At 25.3% G+C, this 13,442-nt stretch overlaps 8 protein-coding genes across 8 annotated transcripts, besides 1 other annotated feature; 4 read left to right on the forward strand and 4 right to left on the reverse strand.

Moving 5' to 3' along the window:
• Positions 1-7: 7 nt before the first annotated feature.
• On the reverse strand, positions 8-614 carry EHI_124420 (uncharacterized protein; the record flags this gene model as incomplete). The annotated part of the gene is made up of 1 exon (XM_649758.2): positions 8-614. The coding sequence occupies one exon, from the start codon at positions 612-614 to the stop codon at positions 9-11; it is 606 nt and encodes a 201-aa protein (XP_654850.1). The 3' UTR covers position 8.
• A 55-nt stretch (positions 615-669) lies between these two features.
• EHI_124430 (Zn-dependent peptidase, putative) lies at positions 670-3,579 on the reverse strand (the record flags this gene model as incomplete). The annotated part of the gene is made up of 1 exon (XM_649757.1): positions 670-3,579. The coding sequence occupies one exon, from the start codon at positions 3,577-3,579 to the stop codon at positions 670-672; it is 2,910 nt and encodes a 969-aa protein (XP_654849.1).
• Positions 3,580-3,743: 164 nt separating this feature from the next.
• Positions 3,744-4,091: a repeat region.
• Positions 4,092-4,153: 62 nt separating this feature from the next.
• EHI_124440 (TBC/Rab GTPase activating domain containing protein) lies at positions 4,154-6,014 on the forward strand (the record flags this gene model as incomplete). The annotated part of the gene is made up of 2 exons (XM_649756.1): positions 4,154-4,528; positions 4,575-6,014. 2 exons carry the CDS (start codon positions 4,154-4,156, stop codon positions 6,012-6,014), a joined length of 1,815 nt encoding a protein of 604 aa, XP_654848.1.
• A 97-nt stretch (positions 6,015-6,111) lies between these two features.
• EHI_124450 (lipid phosphate phosphatase, putative) lies at positions 6,112-6,843 on the forward strand (the record flags this gene model as incomplete). Its single annotated transcript, XM_649755.1, has 1 exon — positions 6,112-6,843. The coding sequence occupies one exon, from the start codon at positions 6,112-6,114 to the stop codon at positions 6,841-6,843; it is 732 nt and encodes a 243-aa protein (XP_654847.1).
• A 397-nt stretch (positions 6,844-7,240) lies between these two features.
• On the forward strand, positions 7,241-8,524 carry EHI_124460 (AP-1 complex subunit mu-2, putative; the record flags this gene model as incomplete). Its single annotated transcript, XM_643613.1, has 1 exon — positions 7,241-8,524. The coding sequence occupies one exon, from the start codon at positions 7,241-7,243 to the stop codon at positions 8,522-8,524; it is 1,284 nt and encodes a 427-aa protein (XP_648705.1).
• Positions 8,525-8,630: 106 nt separating this feature from the next.
• Positions 8,631-10,703, reverse strand: EHI_124470 (uncharacterized protein; the record flags this gene model as incomplete). The annotated part of the gene is made up of 2 exons (XM_649754.1): positions 8,631-9,974; positions 10,023-10,703. 2 exons carry the CDS (start codon positions 10,701-10,703, stop codon positions 8,631-8,633), a joined length of 2,025 nt encoding a protein of 674 aa, XP_654846.1.
• Positions 10,704-10,952: 249 nt separating this feature from the next.
• Positions 10,953-11,474, forward strand: EHI_124480 (ubiquitin-conjugating enzyme family protein; the record flags this gene model as incomplete). Its single annotated transcript, XM_649753.1, has 1 exon — positions 10,953-11,474. The coding sequence occupies one exon, from the start codon at positions 10,953-10,955 to the stop codon at positions 11,472-11,474; it is 522 nt and encodes a 173-aa protein (XP_654845.1).
• Positions 11,475-11,548: 74 nt separating this feature from the next.
• On the reverse strand, positions 11,549-13,435 carry EHI_124490 (uncharacterized protein; the record flags this gene model as incomplete). Its single annotated transcript, XM_649752.1, has 1 exon — positions 11,549-13,435. One exon carries the CDS (start codon positions 13,433-13,435, stop codon positions 11,549-11,551), a length of 1,887 nt encoding a protein of 628 aa, XP_654844.1.
• Between the last annotated feature and the right edge of the window lie 7 nt (positions 13,436-13,442).

The raw sequence follows: 13,442 nt of genomic DNA on the forward strand, positions 1-13,442 counted from the left end.
ATAAAAATTCAAAGTAAAAATGCAATGAAAAGAAGGAATGAAACTATAGAAGTAATTGTAGTTTGACTTTTTGTTCTTTGATTTATATGCACTCTGTTTTGGGTATTGAAGATATAATCTTTTGAACGACACATCATTCCTAATGGAGAATTTTCACCTTTACATCCTAATTTTCCTGAAATGATATTATGTTTATCACATTGAGCAGTGAATGGTTTATCGTAATGATCAGGTATTTGGCACAAAGGGTCTTTAAATGTATATAATGTAAATTCAGTTGGATTAGTATTTGTTTTGTTAACTTTTACAAATGCCATATTTTTATTCATTGATCTAAAACAAAATTTTCTCGATGGTAATGGTGTACATTTATTTTCTTCAATATTGTAACAACCAAGTCTTCCTCTTCCAGTTGTAAAATCACAATTTGTATTTAATATTTCACGTTTAGCACAATTAATCATTGCACATACTTTTAATGGGTAGTCTATTCTACTTATAGGATTAACAGTAGATGTTGTTGGACTAATAAATTGTTTTTTTTGAGTAGCTTTAAATAATAAATTATCCTCAAAAGCCAAACATAAAAGTGGTAAGAATATAATAAAGAACATTATGATTTTAAGTTCTAAAAAATTAATTAAAAAAATTATCAAAAAATTTCTTTTATTAAAGTTTTTCAAAGACACAAACTTTCTCTGAAAAGACTCCATTTTGTCTCTTTATTGCTTCTTGTGGAGAAATAGTGCAAATAATATTCTTCTTTAACCCATTAATAATAATAGAGGATTGTTCTTTTAAACTTTCAAGAGTAACTTGGAATAATTGTTCACGAATTACTTGAGAACTTCCAAGAGTATTGTTCAAATAAGAATTACAACATGTGTTAAAGAATCCTGAAATAGTCTTTGGAGCATCAATATCAGCAAAAATACCAATAAGATAATTTTCAATTTCTTCTTGTGTAAACTTCATATTTTCTAAATAATCTACAACTTTGTCGTATGTTATAAGGGTTTCATATAAATGAGGATCACGATATGAAGTGAAAATAGCATTTCCACTATATGAATAAGACATCCAACTTCCATAAGCACCACCTTCAACTCTAACCTTATTCCATAAGTATTCTTTTTCAATAATTTCTAATAATGCTTTAAATGCTCCATTAAAAGTTACTCCCATAGAAGCAAAATTAAATCCTTTACCAACATAATTTACTTTAACTGGAACTTGAAGAGCCTCATTTTTAACCACTGGATTTGGATATTCTTGAGTTTTTCCCATTTCTTTTCCATGAAAAACTGATTGGAGAGAAGTTAATTGTTTTAAAACATCTTCTTTAGTATTTTCTTCAGAACAATAAAACAAAGTACAACGATCAGTACTGAAAATTGTATGATACATTTCTTCAAGAGAATGAAGGAATGCAAGTCCTTCTTTTTCAAAATTATTTCTTAACTTAACATCTTCTAAATAGGAAGTAATTCCATTTAAGTATTCTTCAATTACTCCTTGTTTAGAAAGATATGACTTTATTCTACTTGATAGTGGATAATAAGAAGCGTTCTTAATAACATCTTCAGAACGTACAATAAATTCAGATAATTTCTTTTGTAATATTTTAACATCAAATTGAATGTCATTCAAAATTTCAGCAAGTATTTGTATGCCATCAGTAATATAACCATTTAATACTTTACCTGAAATTAAGAAATATGGTTTAACATGATTGATATCTTCAGTTGTAGTACCTAAATGAGAATCAACATGAGTCTCTACTTCAAATGTTAATTTACCAAAGTTAATATCAATTAATGATCCAAGAGTTAGATAATTATGTTGTTTTGTATTAAATGATTTAATGACAGATGCTAAGAAATCAGCAACTCTTAATTGTTCAAGTGTTAAATCACTTAAGTCAAAGAAATACTTAAAGTATACAATTCCATTAGTTACATCAACCTTTCTATATGTTTTAATTGAATTTTTAACTTCTTCAAGAGAAAAATCTTGTCCTTTTTTATCAATGTCACTCAATCTTAAATGAGGGATAGTAGCAATTTGTTCTGGAGTATCTTCTGCTTGTTGTCTACGTTTTAACTCAGCACAAGTATTTTCTATTTCTTTAATTGCTTTTTCATCAAAATCTTTACTCATTTCAGAATGTCGTTCTTTACTTTCTTTTTCCCATGTCTCAGTTAATCCTTTTGTTGGTACACAACGTACAACAATATGTCTATCATTTTCAATCAAATATTTTTGAACTATATCTTCTAAATAATGATTTTTCAATCCTTCTCTAACTTTGGTAATTATCCAATTTACTCTAAGACTACGGAATAAATCTGTATCATCATGAGCATGAGCATAAGCACATAACATTGCATAAACTAATCCTTTTGGATAACCTCCAAATGTGCATTCTTTTAAATCAAACTCATGCTTATTTAATATTCCAATAGCTCTTTGTTTATCAAAACCATCTTTTACTATTTTTTGTAATTCTTCATTAACAACTTGTTTAAATTGATCTAATTTAGATGGATCTGCATTTTTAGCAACAACAGAGAAAAATGGAGTTTTATAATCAATTTCAAATTGCCCAATAACATTCTTTGCAATTCCAAGTTCTTTCAATTTTTCATTCAAAGGAGCTCCTTCAACTGTGACTAGTAATTGTTGAATAATGTTTAATGCAAATTGAACTTCAGGATTACAATTACTAATTTTCCAAGCATAAACAAATACATCTTTCTTTTCATCACTTTCTTCTGAATCAATTGGGTATTGAATAGTTTCAACTGTACCAGAAATATTTGTATCTTTATCACTGACATGTGATGGGGTTTTAAATCCTTTTCCATGGAAATATTCATTCAAAACAGTAAGTTCATCATCAATCAATGTTAATGGAGAGTATAAAACAGTTAATGAATTTGATGGGTGATAATGTTCTTTATAAAATTTTAAGAATTCGTCATATGTTAATGTTTCAATATCTTTAGGAATACCTCCAGATTCATATATATATGTACCATCATAAAGTTTTTGAGAAATAACTCTGTCAGCTAAAGTTACTGCATTTGTTTCGCTTTCCTTCATCTCATTATAAACAATACCATTAAATCCAAGTTCACCGTCTTCATTCTTTTCCCACCTTCTACCTTCTTGGTAAAATGGATAAATATCATTTCTAACACGTGGTAAGAATACAGCGTCAAGATATACTTTCATTAAATTCTTGTAATCAATTTCATTAGTTGTTGCAATAGGATACATTGTATGGTCAGGGAATGTAATTGCATTTAAGAAATTTTGTAAACTTCCTCTTAAAAGATCAGCAAATGGCTCTTTTGTAGTATAATGGTCACTTCCACTTAAACAACTATGTTCAATAATATGAGGAATTCCTTTATTGTTAGTAGGTGGTGTTTTAAAAGAAATAGAAAATGATTTATTTTTGTCATCAGATAATATTTTAATAACTTTGGCTTTAGTCTCGTTATGTTCAAAAACAATACCAGTAATATTATAATCAGGTAATTTTTCCCTATAAACTTCAGTGAAGAATTGCATTTGAATGAATAATAAGATATGAAGTTTTTGTTTCTTATAATTATTTATTATTATTATTTTATTATATTACTTATTGTAATATAAAAATTGGTATTTATTAATAAAGAAATTAAGAAATATATATCGAGATATTATCCAAGGAAAAGGATTTGCTAAAGTGTGGTTAAGATTAAATGAAAATTAAACATAATAATATAGTGGTAATGAAATGTTTTCTTCTCTCTTTCATAGAATAAAGTAAAAAAGAGGAAATGAAATTGTTTAAAATTAAGGCAAAAAGCAAACAAAAACTTAAACGGAAGTATTAAAACAGAAAAAGTTTGAGAAGACATTAATAGGAAGAAATAAAACAAAGAAGTGCTTTCCTCATTTTCCAAGAAAAACTTAAAGAATAGATTAAACACAAAGATTACTCTTTTTTTAAAAAAACAACTCAGGAATGGGATTATTCTCCACTGAGCAAAGAAGAATAAATGAATATTCTATTTAACACTTTATTACCAAATTTTTATTAAATTAATTTTATGAATAAAAAAAAAGAAAAGAACTTTAAGAATTTAAAATATAAAGAAAAATGAAGAAACAAAATCAGTTATCTAGACTACGTACAATTCAATTAATTGAATCAGATACTGATAATATTTCAGATAATAACACAGTTAAAGAAAAAGAAACAATAGAAAATTATGAAATAATTGATCCTTCAAAAATGCAAACTTCAAATAAACAAATATTATTACCATTGACGAACAAAACTATAACTGTTCAAAATCCATTAAAAATAATGTCTAAAACTGAAACCACACCACCTATTTCAAGAACAGGAACAATTGAATTAAAAGAAAGTATAGAATCAAATGAAGAAGATTTTGAAGACATTGAAACGTTTTATGATTGTTATATTAAATTAGATATTTGTTTAATATATGGAGTAATGGTTTTATGTAAAGTTTGTTAATTAATTATTTATTAACATTGTTATATTAATTTATTAGAAACGTGGGAATTATTATTTAAATTATATACCAATACAATTTGTTAATAAAGAAGTTGGATTATTAAATATATTAATTAACAAAACAATGACAAATAATTTTGATAGTTATAAATATTCTATTTGTTTAACAAATCTAAGTTCATTTTATCTTTATGAAAGTTATGATTCAAATGAAATTTATAATTTTAAACCAATTTCAAAGGAAGATATACCAGAAATTTATCCAAATTTTGAGTTTCATGGAAAATATGCAAAAACTACTGCAAACCATTTAATGGAAGAATTAAAAAAGATTGACTCACTTAAAATTGTTCAAGACAATAAGAATGACATTAACTTTATTATTTTTCATATTAATTTAGAACGTGTTCGTACTTGTTTATTAGGCACTATCTCTCCTTGGGAAAGAATGAGTAGACCTGATCTTATTAGACAACGTTCTTCATTAGTTTTAACAAAACATATAGAAGGAATGAATGCATTATCAAAGAAGACATTAAAAACATTTATGGATTCTGACGGTAGAATATCAGAAGAAAATATGGATTCATTAAGAAGGACTGTATATTATAGAGGATGTGAACCAGATATAAGAGAATTTGCATGGTTATTATGTATTGGATATTATAATTATCGTTCAACAACTAAAGAACGTAATGAATTTAATGAAAAAAAGAAAGCAGATTATGAAAAAATTAAAAAAATATGGCAAGAAGCTCTTCCAGAACAAATTGAAAATTGGAAGTTTTATACTTCAACTAATTCACAAATAGATAAAGATGTTAGAAGAACTGATAGAAATGACTCTAAATTTGTAGATTTAGAAGGAAAGAATTGTAAAATATTAAAAAATGTTTTAATGACATATTCTTTTTTTAATATGAGAGTTGGATATGGTCAAGGAATGAATGATATATGTGCGTTATTAATGGATATTTGTCATGAAGAATCAACATTATTTTGGATGTTTAAATATGTAATGGACTTTTTACAACCATTTTATTTTTGTAAAGGTGATATTATTATGAAAGCATTAAGAAAAAATGGTTCGATATTACGTTTTGTATGTCCCCAATTAGCAGATTATTTTGAGCAAGCAAACATTGATTATTTCTTTTGTTATAAGTGGAATGCATTATTATTTAAAAGGTTCTTTATAAATGAAGATTTAATAAGAATTTGGGACTCAATTTTTGCTTTTCCAGAAAGACATTTATATTACTTTATTTCTATGTGTATTATTAAAGAATATTCTGATATTATTATTTCAAAACAATTTTCTTTAGATGAATTGTTCATATTTATTCAAAGTTTAACTAATAAAATTCCTGTTGATATTATTTTTGATGCAGATGTGTTATATCAAGAATTTCTTAAAACTGCAGATCCACTTAATGTTCAGTTTGTCTATGAAAAATTTAATTACAAACAAATTTAATTCAATTCTTTAATTATGTTATTTATTCATTTTTTTTTCATTTTAAATTAAAAATTAGTCTTTTTTAAATTGAACTTAAAAAAATGAGTTTATTAAAATGTGGAAAGAACAATGGATTACATTTTTAAAGAAAAGAAAAATTGATATTATTATTACTTTTATTGTTTTTGTTCTTTCTAAGTTATTTGGTCTTTTACCTCCTTTTAAAATGGAAACTCCACATAATCATCCTTCTTATCATTATTCAAAACATGAAAATACTTTCACTAGAAATATGACAATTACAATAGATTTCTTTATTCCTTTAATTTGTATCATTCTTTTATGTTTAAAGAACCATTATATATCAGGTTTATTTAATTCAATATTGTCTTTCATTTTTAATGACTCATTAAATGGAACTATCACTCAATTATATAAAATATTCGCTGGAAGACCTCGTCCTTTTTATTTCAATGGTTGTAATCCTTCATTATATACTTGTACTAAGTCATTTCCTTCTGGTCATTCTTCATTTTCTATGGCTGGATTATTGTTTTTATCTTTATTCCTTTATTTTTATTTCAAAAAATCAAATATTCATTTAAATTCATTATCTTCTGTGTTCTTCTGTGGACTTCCATCGTTTCTTGCTATTATTATTGCAGTTACAAGAACAAGAGATCATTATCATCACTTTTCTGATATTCTTGGTGGTTCAATTCTTGGTGGATTTGTTGCTATTATCTCTTTCTTTTCTACATTTCAACGTTTCTATACAGAAGAGGAGGATGAAACTGTCGATTATGAAATCATAAATAATAAAACAGTTCTTTTAGAAGAAGAATAAATAATAATTAAATTTTTCATTTTTTTATTAAAGTTTATGAGAATAAAATACCCATTTATTTTATTTACCAATATTATATTAAATAACCTGTTTTATATGAGTAATTTGAATTGTTTAATTGAATTGTTTAAATTAAATTAATGATATTTAAAAATTAATTTTCATTTTTACTATTTTATCAGAATAGTATTAATTTCTTGTTTTATGAATAGTATTTACATTTGATACTTCCTCTTGTTTTATTGTATTATTCAAAAACAGATTTATAAATAAAATTTTGTTTTTATAAAACAAAAAAAGTCAAACAAAATTGAAAGAAGGTAAAATTTTTTAATTAATAAAAAAATACTAATAAAAAATAAAAAACAATAAAAAAGAACTTAAAAAATATTTAGAGATGTCAATTGCAGCACTGTTCATACTTGATTCTAAAGGAAGAACAGTTATTAGTAGAAATTATAGAGGTGATATTCCTATGAATGCTGTTAATCAATTTGTAACTAAAATAACAGAAGAAGAAGAAATTAATTTATGTCCTGTAATATTAATTCAAGACATCACATATATGTATGTCAGACACAATGGATTATATTTTATGGCATTTACAGATCAAAACATTAATTCATTGTTAGTAGTATCATTTTTGACAAAATTAATAGAAGTGCTTAAGACATATTTTGATGTTGTAACAGAAGAAACAATACGAGATAATTTTGTTGTTATTTATGAATTGTTAGATGAAATGATTGATTATGGATATCCACAAATAACAGAAACTAAAGTTCTTCAAAATTATATCACTCAAGAAAGTCATCGTATGAATATGAAACAAGTTCAATCATTACTTCCAGTTGTTACTGGTGCAGTTTCATGGAGAACTCCTGGAATTAAATACAGAAAGAACGAAGTATTTGTTGATGTAATTGAAAAAGTTAATGTATTAGTTTCACAGAATGGGTCATTATTAAGGTCAGAAATTCTAGGAACTATTAAGATTAATTGTAAATTATCTGGAATGCCAGAATTAAGACTTGGACTAAATGAAAAAATTAATATTGGAGATAGAATGGAAAGTAATAAAAATCAAGTACAAAAAAGAGCTGAAATGGATGATGTTAGTTTCCATCAATGTGTTAGATTAAGTAAATTTGATAGTAATAGAATTATTGGATTTGTTCCACCTGATGGAGAATTTGAATTAATGAATTATAGATTAACTTCAAATATTAGACAATTAATTTGGGTTGAATCAGTAATTGATAGAAAGAAGAGAAATAGAATTGAAATCTTAATTAAAGCAAAAAGTTTCTTCAGAGAAGCTATTAATGCTAATAATGTTCAAATTAGAGTTCCTGTTCCATCTGATGTCTTTAATCCACAATTTAGATCATCTATTGGAACTTGTAGTTATGAACCACAAAATGATTGTGCTTTATGGTTTATTAAAGTATTTCCTGGTAATCGTGAATTTATGATGAGAGCATCATTTGAATTACCATCAATAAGAGATGAAGAAACTGATAAAGAAAAGAAACCTGTTCGTGTTAATTTTGAAATACCATATTACACTGTAAGTGGTTTACAAGTAAGATATCTAAAAGTAGTTGAAAAAAGTGGATATCAATCATATCCTTGGGTTCGTTACATGACTTTTGCTGGTGATTATTGTTTTAGAACATAAAAAAAATGAATAGTTATCTAAAACAAATTGAATACTTTTTTATTCATTACTTCGGTATTTATAACATTATTTTATTTTTCTTTTATAAAAAATGATTAAATTACTGTTATTTAAATAACCGACCACTGAAACTTGAACCTAATTTCTTTGATGTTGTAGTTGTAGTACCTCTTCGGATTAATTCTGAAGAGTCTGGAATTGGTTCATCTATTATAGGAACTTGATGATATGTGATAATATTAAAAATACGGGTATTAATTTCAGATGCAATAGGATCAATTAATCCATCACCTGAAACTAAATGACGTTCATCTTGTTTAACCCCATCAAAATATTTAGGGGCAATAGCATTAAATTTATTGTAGTCAATTTCCATATCAGATCTTAATGGAGGTTGATTATTTTCAGTATACATTTTAATCAACTTTGTTAATAATTCAAAACCATAAGGAATCTCAAATGGAAGAATTACTTCCCATTTTAATTTTCTTTTATCACTTTGGAGTGCAACTTCAACAAAGTTTTCTGTATTAAATAATGAAAGAATATTGTCAAAATCTGCATATGGCATTTCAACTAATTCATCTACATCAATTGTAACTCTATTTGTAACTGCTTTAATTCTATCACCAGGAAGAATACCATCTTTTGGCATTGGTGTTTCTGTCATGACTCTAGCAACATCAGGATCATTAGCATTATCACATTTACTAAGTAAGTTCTTAATTTTTTTGATAATTCTTTCAGCATTATTTACATCTCTAAGGTCATGTTTATTTGGATTAATGATAGTGTCAACAATATTTTTAACATACTCTATTGTTTCCATTCTTTCAGTATGTTTTTCCATTTCAAGTCTTTTAATACTTCTTGAGTCATCTCCCGTACGTTCAGGGGTTGAAGTATAAGTAAAAGCATCTAATTTAGCATCGAAACTTAAACTTAATTCATCTTTATCACTATTAACGTCAAGAGATAACAATTTATCTAAAACAGTAATTTCTGTTGATGATTTATCAATAGTTTTTGAATAATCCATTGAAGTTGATTGATACATTGCACCTAATTTTTGATTAATAACAGAAGTAACTGCAGTAGCAGAACTAATTGAAACTGAGTTTTGGTCATCTTCATTTTTTTCTTCTTCCATCTCATCAAATTTTTGTTCTTCATTAATATCTTCTTTAGGTAATTGATCTTTAGCAGAATATATTTCATCTTGAGTAAATGGTTGACCATCTAAAGAGACGTTTAATGAAATTTGAGGAGTTCCAAAATCATCTTCATCTTCTTCAAACATAAATGGTGGTAAATTTTTACAAATTTCAATACGATAATCATCAATATTACAAATATCATTTCCATCTAATATAATTGATTTAATATTAAACATTTTTCTAAACACATATTGGACATTACTTAAATCTAATATTCTATTATTTGCACAACTCTAACTAAGATAAGTATATATATTATTTTATTAATTATTATAACAAACAAGTTCTCTTAAATTAAAACATTTTTTAAATATATTAATATCCATTAATTGATTATTATCAAAAGATAACACTGAAATAGACAATGGATTTGATATATAAACTGATGTAATTTGATTATTATCAGCAATAAAAGCGTCAAGAGGACGTTCTGTGATATTATTAATCTTTTCAATTTTATTATTACTAACATCTAATACTCTTAAATTTGGGAATACAACTTCATTAAAAATATCTTCTAATTCAGTTAGTCCACAATTAGTTAAAGAAAACTCTTCTAAATTTTCCCATTTAGCAGTTGGTATATTCATTAGTAATGAAATAGATTGTAAAATAATATTATCTAAATGTAAAGTTTTAAGGTTCTTATAAATATAATCTTTTGTTAAATCAACACAACCACCAATGTTTTGTATTTTCAATGATTCTAATTGACAATATTTACAAAATTCAAGTAATAAAATATCATTGTTTTCTTTCTTCATTTGTTCATCTTCTCCATCTTCTTCTTGTGTAATAATTAAACACTTAATTGGAGCTGCCATCTCTTTCATATCACAAAAGGAAAATTCTGGATGACTAAGTCCATTAATTAACATAACAACTGATGGAGTAAGTTGAATAAATTTTCCTTGATCAATTTGTTGTTTTATTTTAGTAATTTCATTCTTAACTTCTTCCATTCTTTTTTTTTATTTTTTCAGTTCATTTCTTCATAATTTTTTTATTTTTTCTTTATTTTTTTATTAAGTTTTGATTTTTTAGTTTTTATATTAAGTTCTTTAATGAAAACATCAAACAAATGATTTCTACAATCAAGTTTATATGACGTGTTATCTTTTCATTCAACCAGGGTTTTTAAATTCTTTAAGCTAATTAAGAAAGAAACTAAAAAAAAGGAACTTCATCAAAAAAAGAAATTAAAATATTTTATGAGAAGAATCAATACTGTTGCTGTTAAACGATTAACAACTGAATATAAAAAATTAACACAAGACCCACCTCCAGGTATTACTGCTGGACCTATAAGTGAAAGTGATCTTTTTGTTTGGGAAGCTGTTATTATTGGACCTGAAGGGACTGAGTATGAAGGAGGAATATTAACAGCAAAATTAGTATTTCCACCAGATTATCCAATGAACCCACCAAAGATGACATTTACTTGTCCAATGTGGCATCCAAATATTTATCCAAATGGTGATGTTTGTATTTCTATTCTTCACCCACCAACAGAAGATCCTACTCATTATGAACAAATAAGTGAACGATGGAGTCCTGTTCAAAATATTGAAAAAATCCTTCTTTCAGTTATGTCTCTTTTATCTTGTCCAAATTGTGAATCACCAGCAAATGTTGATGCTGCTGTTATGTATCGAACCAAACGAGATAAATATATTAAGAAATGCAAAGAGTGTGTTGAACAATCAAAATCAAGATACCGTTCTAAAAATTAAGTTGAATTAAATTTATAAAAATACTTCTTCTTTCTTTTTTTTTTCTTTTTAAACTTAGTTTGTTTAATTTAAATTTAATCAATCCATTCAAGTGAAAAACGAACTTCTTTTTGATTTTTAATATAATATGCTTTTTCATTTCTAATATCATTTTGATAATGAATTGTCCATTCTAATTCATTTGGAACTTTCTCTGGTGTCCATCCTAAGTTTGTAAATAATTCTATTCCTTCACTCAATGATATTTTTATTTCATAATGAATATAATGTTCATCACTTGATTTCATTTGGAATAATTTATTAATTATATTAACTATATCAAAATTAGGTAATCGTTTCTCTATATCAATAAAGGCAAAATACCTTTTTTCAAATGAATTAAACCATTCTAACATATGATTTAATGATTTATTACTTTCACTATTACTAATATTAAATGCTTCTTCTAAATTATTGTCATTAATAATATTTCTTTCTAATTCTCTTCTAATGTCATATGAAAGATCACATGCCTCTCTATTAAAATATGAATGACAAATTAAAGATGGATTAAAAACAGTATTTGAATGTGTTAATAATAGTGGAGTTGTAATAAGTAAAGTTTGAAGATAATCAAAGAAATATTGTTGAGGAGAAATAGATTCAAGTACATTTAATAACTTTTCTAATTCTTCTTGAACATCAATAAAATGATGAGGAATAACATCCATTAAATTTCCTTGACATACTTCAAAATATCTTGCTAAAACATCATCAGAATATATTGTTCTATTTAAAAAAGGACTTGGATGAGTTTCATTATATTGTTTTCTCATAATTTTATACCAATCTAAAAACTGTTCTAAAGTAGGATGATTTTGTTGATGAAGAGTAAGAAAATATCGAGTGTCTTTAACAAGAATTATTTGTAAATCTTTTTCACTTGGTTGTGAAAAAGCAAATCCAATTTCAAGTAATTCATCATTGTCACGTTCAATTTGGTTATTACTAATTTCTAATATATAATTAATAGCACAAAGAATATTATAAATTTTTGGATATTCTTTCTTTGGTAATGAACCACATCCATAAATATGATTTATATTTATATATTCTTTTATTATTTCTACAAAATTATGATAAAGATTTCTATGTTCTAATAAGTCATGACAATGATAAACTGCATATTGACAATATAATGAAAATATAGAATTATATGGAATCATCTTTTCTCTTTTAATTTCTTCAAAATCAAATTTTTCACATAAAAATGAAATAAAACTTAGTTTTGTATGATATTTTTTATGTAAATATATTTCTTTAATATCTCTTTTATTAGCTTCAGATAACATATCGCTAATTTGTTGAAATTTAGTATAATACATAGGAAGTATTTCAGTTTCTCCATCAATTATAATTTTCCATTGTGATGAATTAGTAAATAAAAATTCATCAGTATTTGATACATATGCTTCAAGACATATTTTATCAAAATAATTTAATCCTCTACAATAACACATTTTATTATCATTTAATGGTGGGCTATTTATATAATATTTATGTACTGTTTCATATTCTAATTCATTTCCAATACCATACATCATTTCTTCAAATTCTTTTAATGAATTATAACTCAAACCATTTCTACTTCCTTCAGAAATAAACATCTTTCCTTGTGGTCCTGTACCAATTATAATTTCTATTGTTTCAACAAATATTATAGATTGAGGAAATGCTTGTTTCCCAGCAGCTAGAATAAATCTCATAAGTTCATCACCAACACGTTCTTCTATAGTAATTTTAATGTAATTAGAACAATGAAAAAAAGGATGACTTGTTGAAATAGTTTTTAAATGGATATGATAAATATCAGATTTAATTTTATAAACAATATTAGTATTATTTCTCTCCATATCACGTATTAATTGTTCAAATGGTGTTTTCACAGAATTGTCAATATAATCTCTTCCAACAGCTTTCATTATATTT

This window comes from Entamoeba histolytica, genomic scaffold, assembly GCF_000208925.1.
Source record: "Entamoeba histolytica HM-1:IMSS scf_1104750518195 genomic scaffold, whole genome shotgun sequence".
NCBI lineage: Eukaryota > Evosea > Mastigamoebida > Endamoebidae > Entamoeba > Entamoeba histolytica.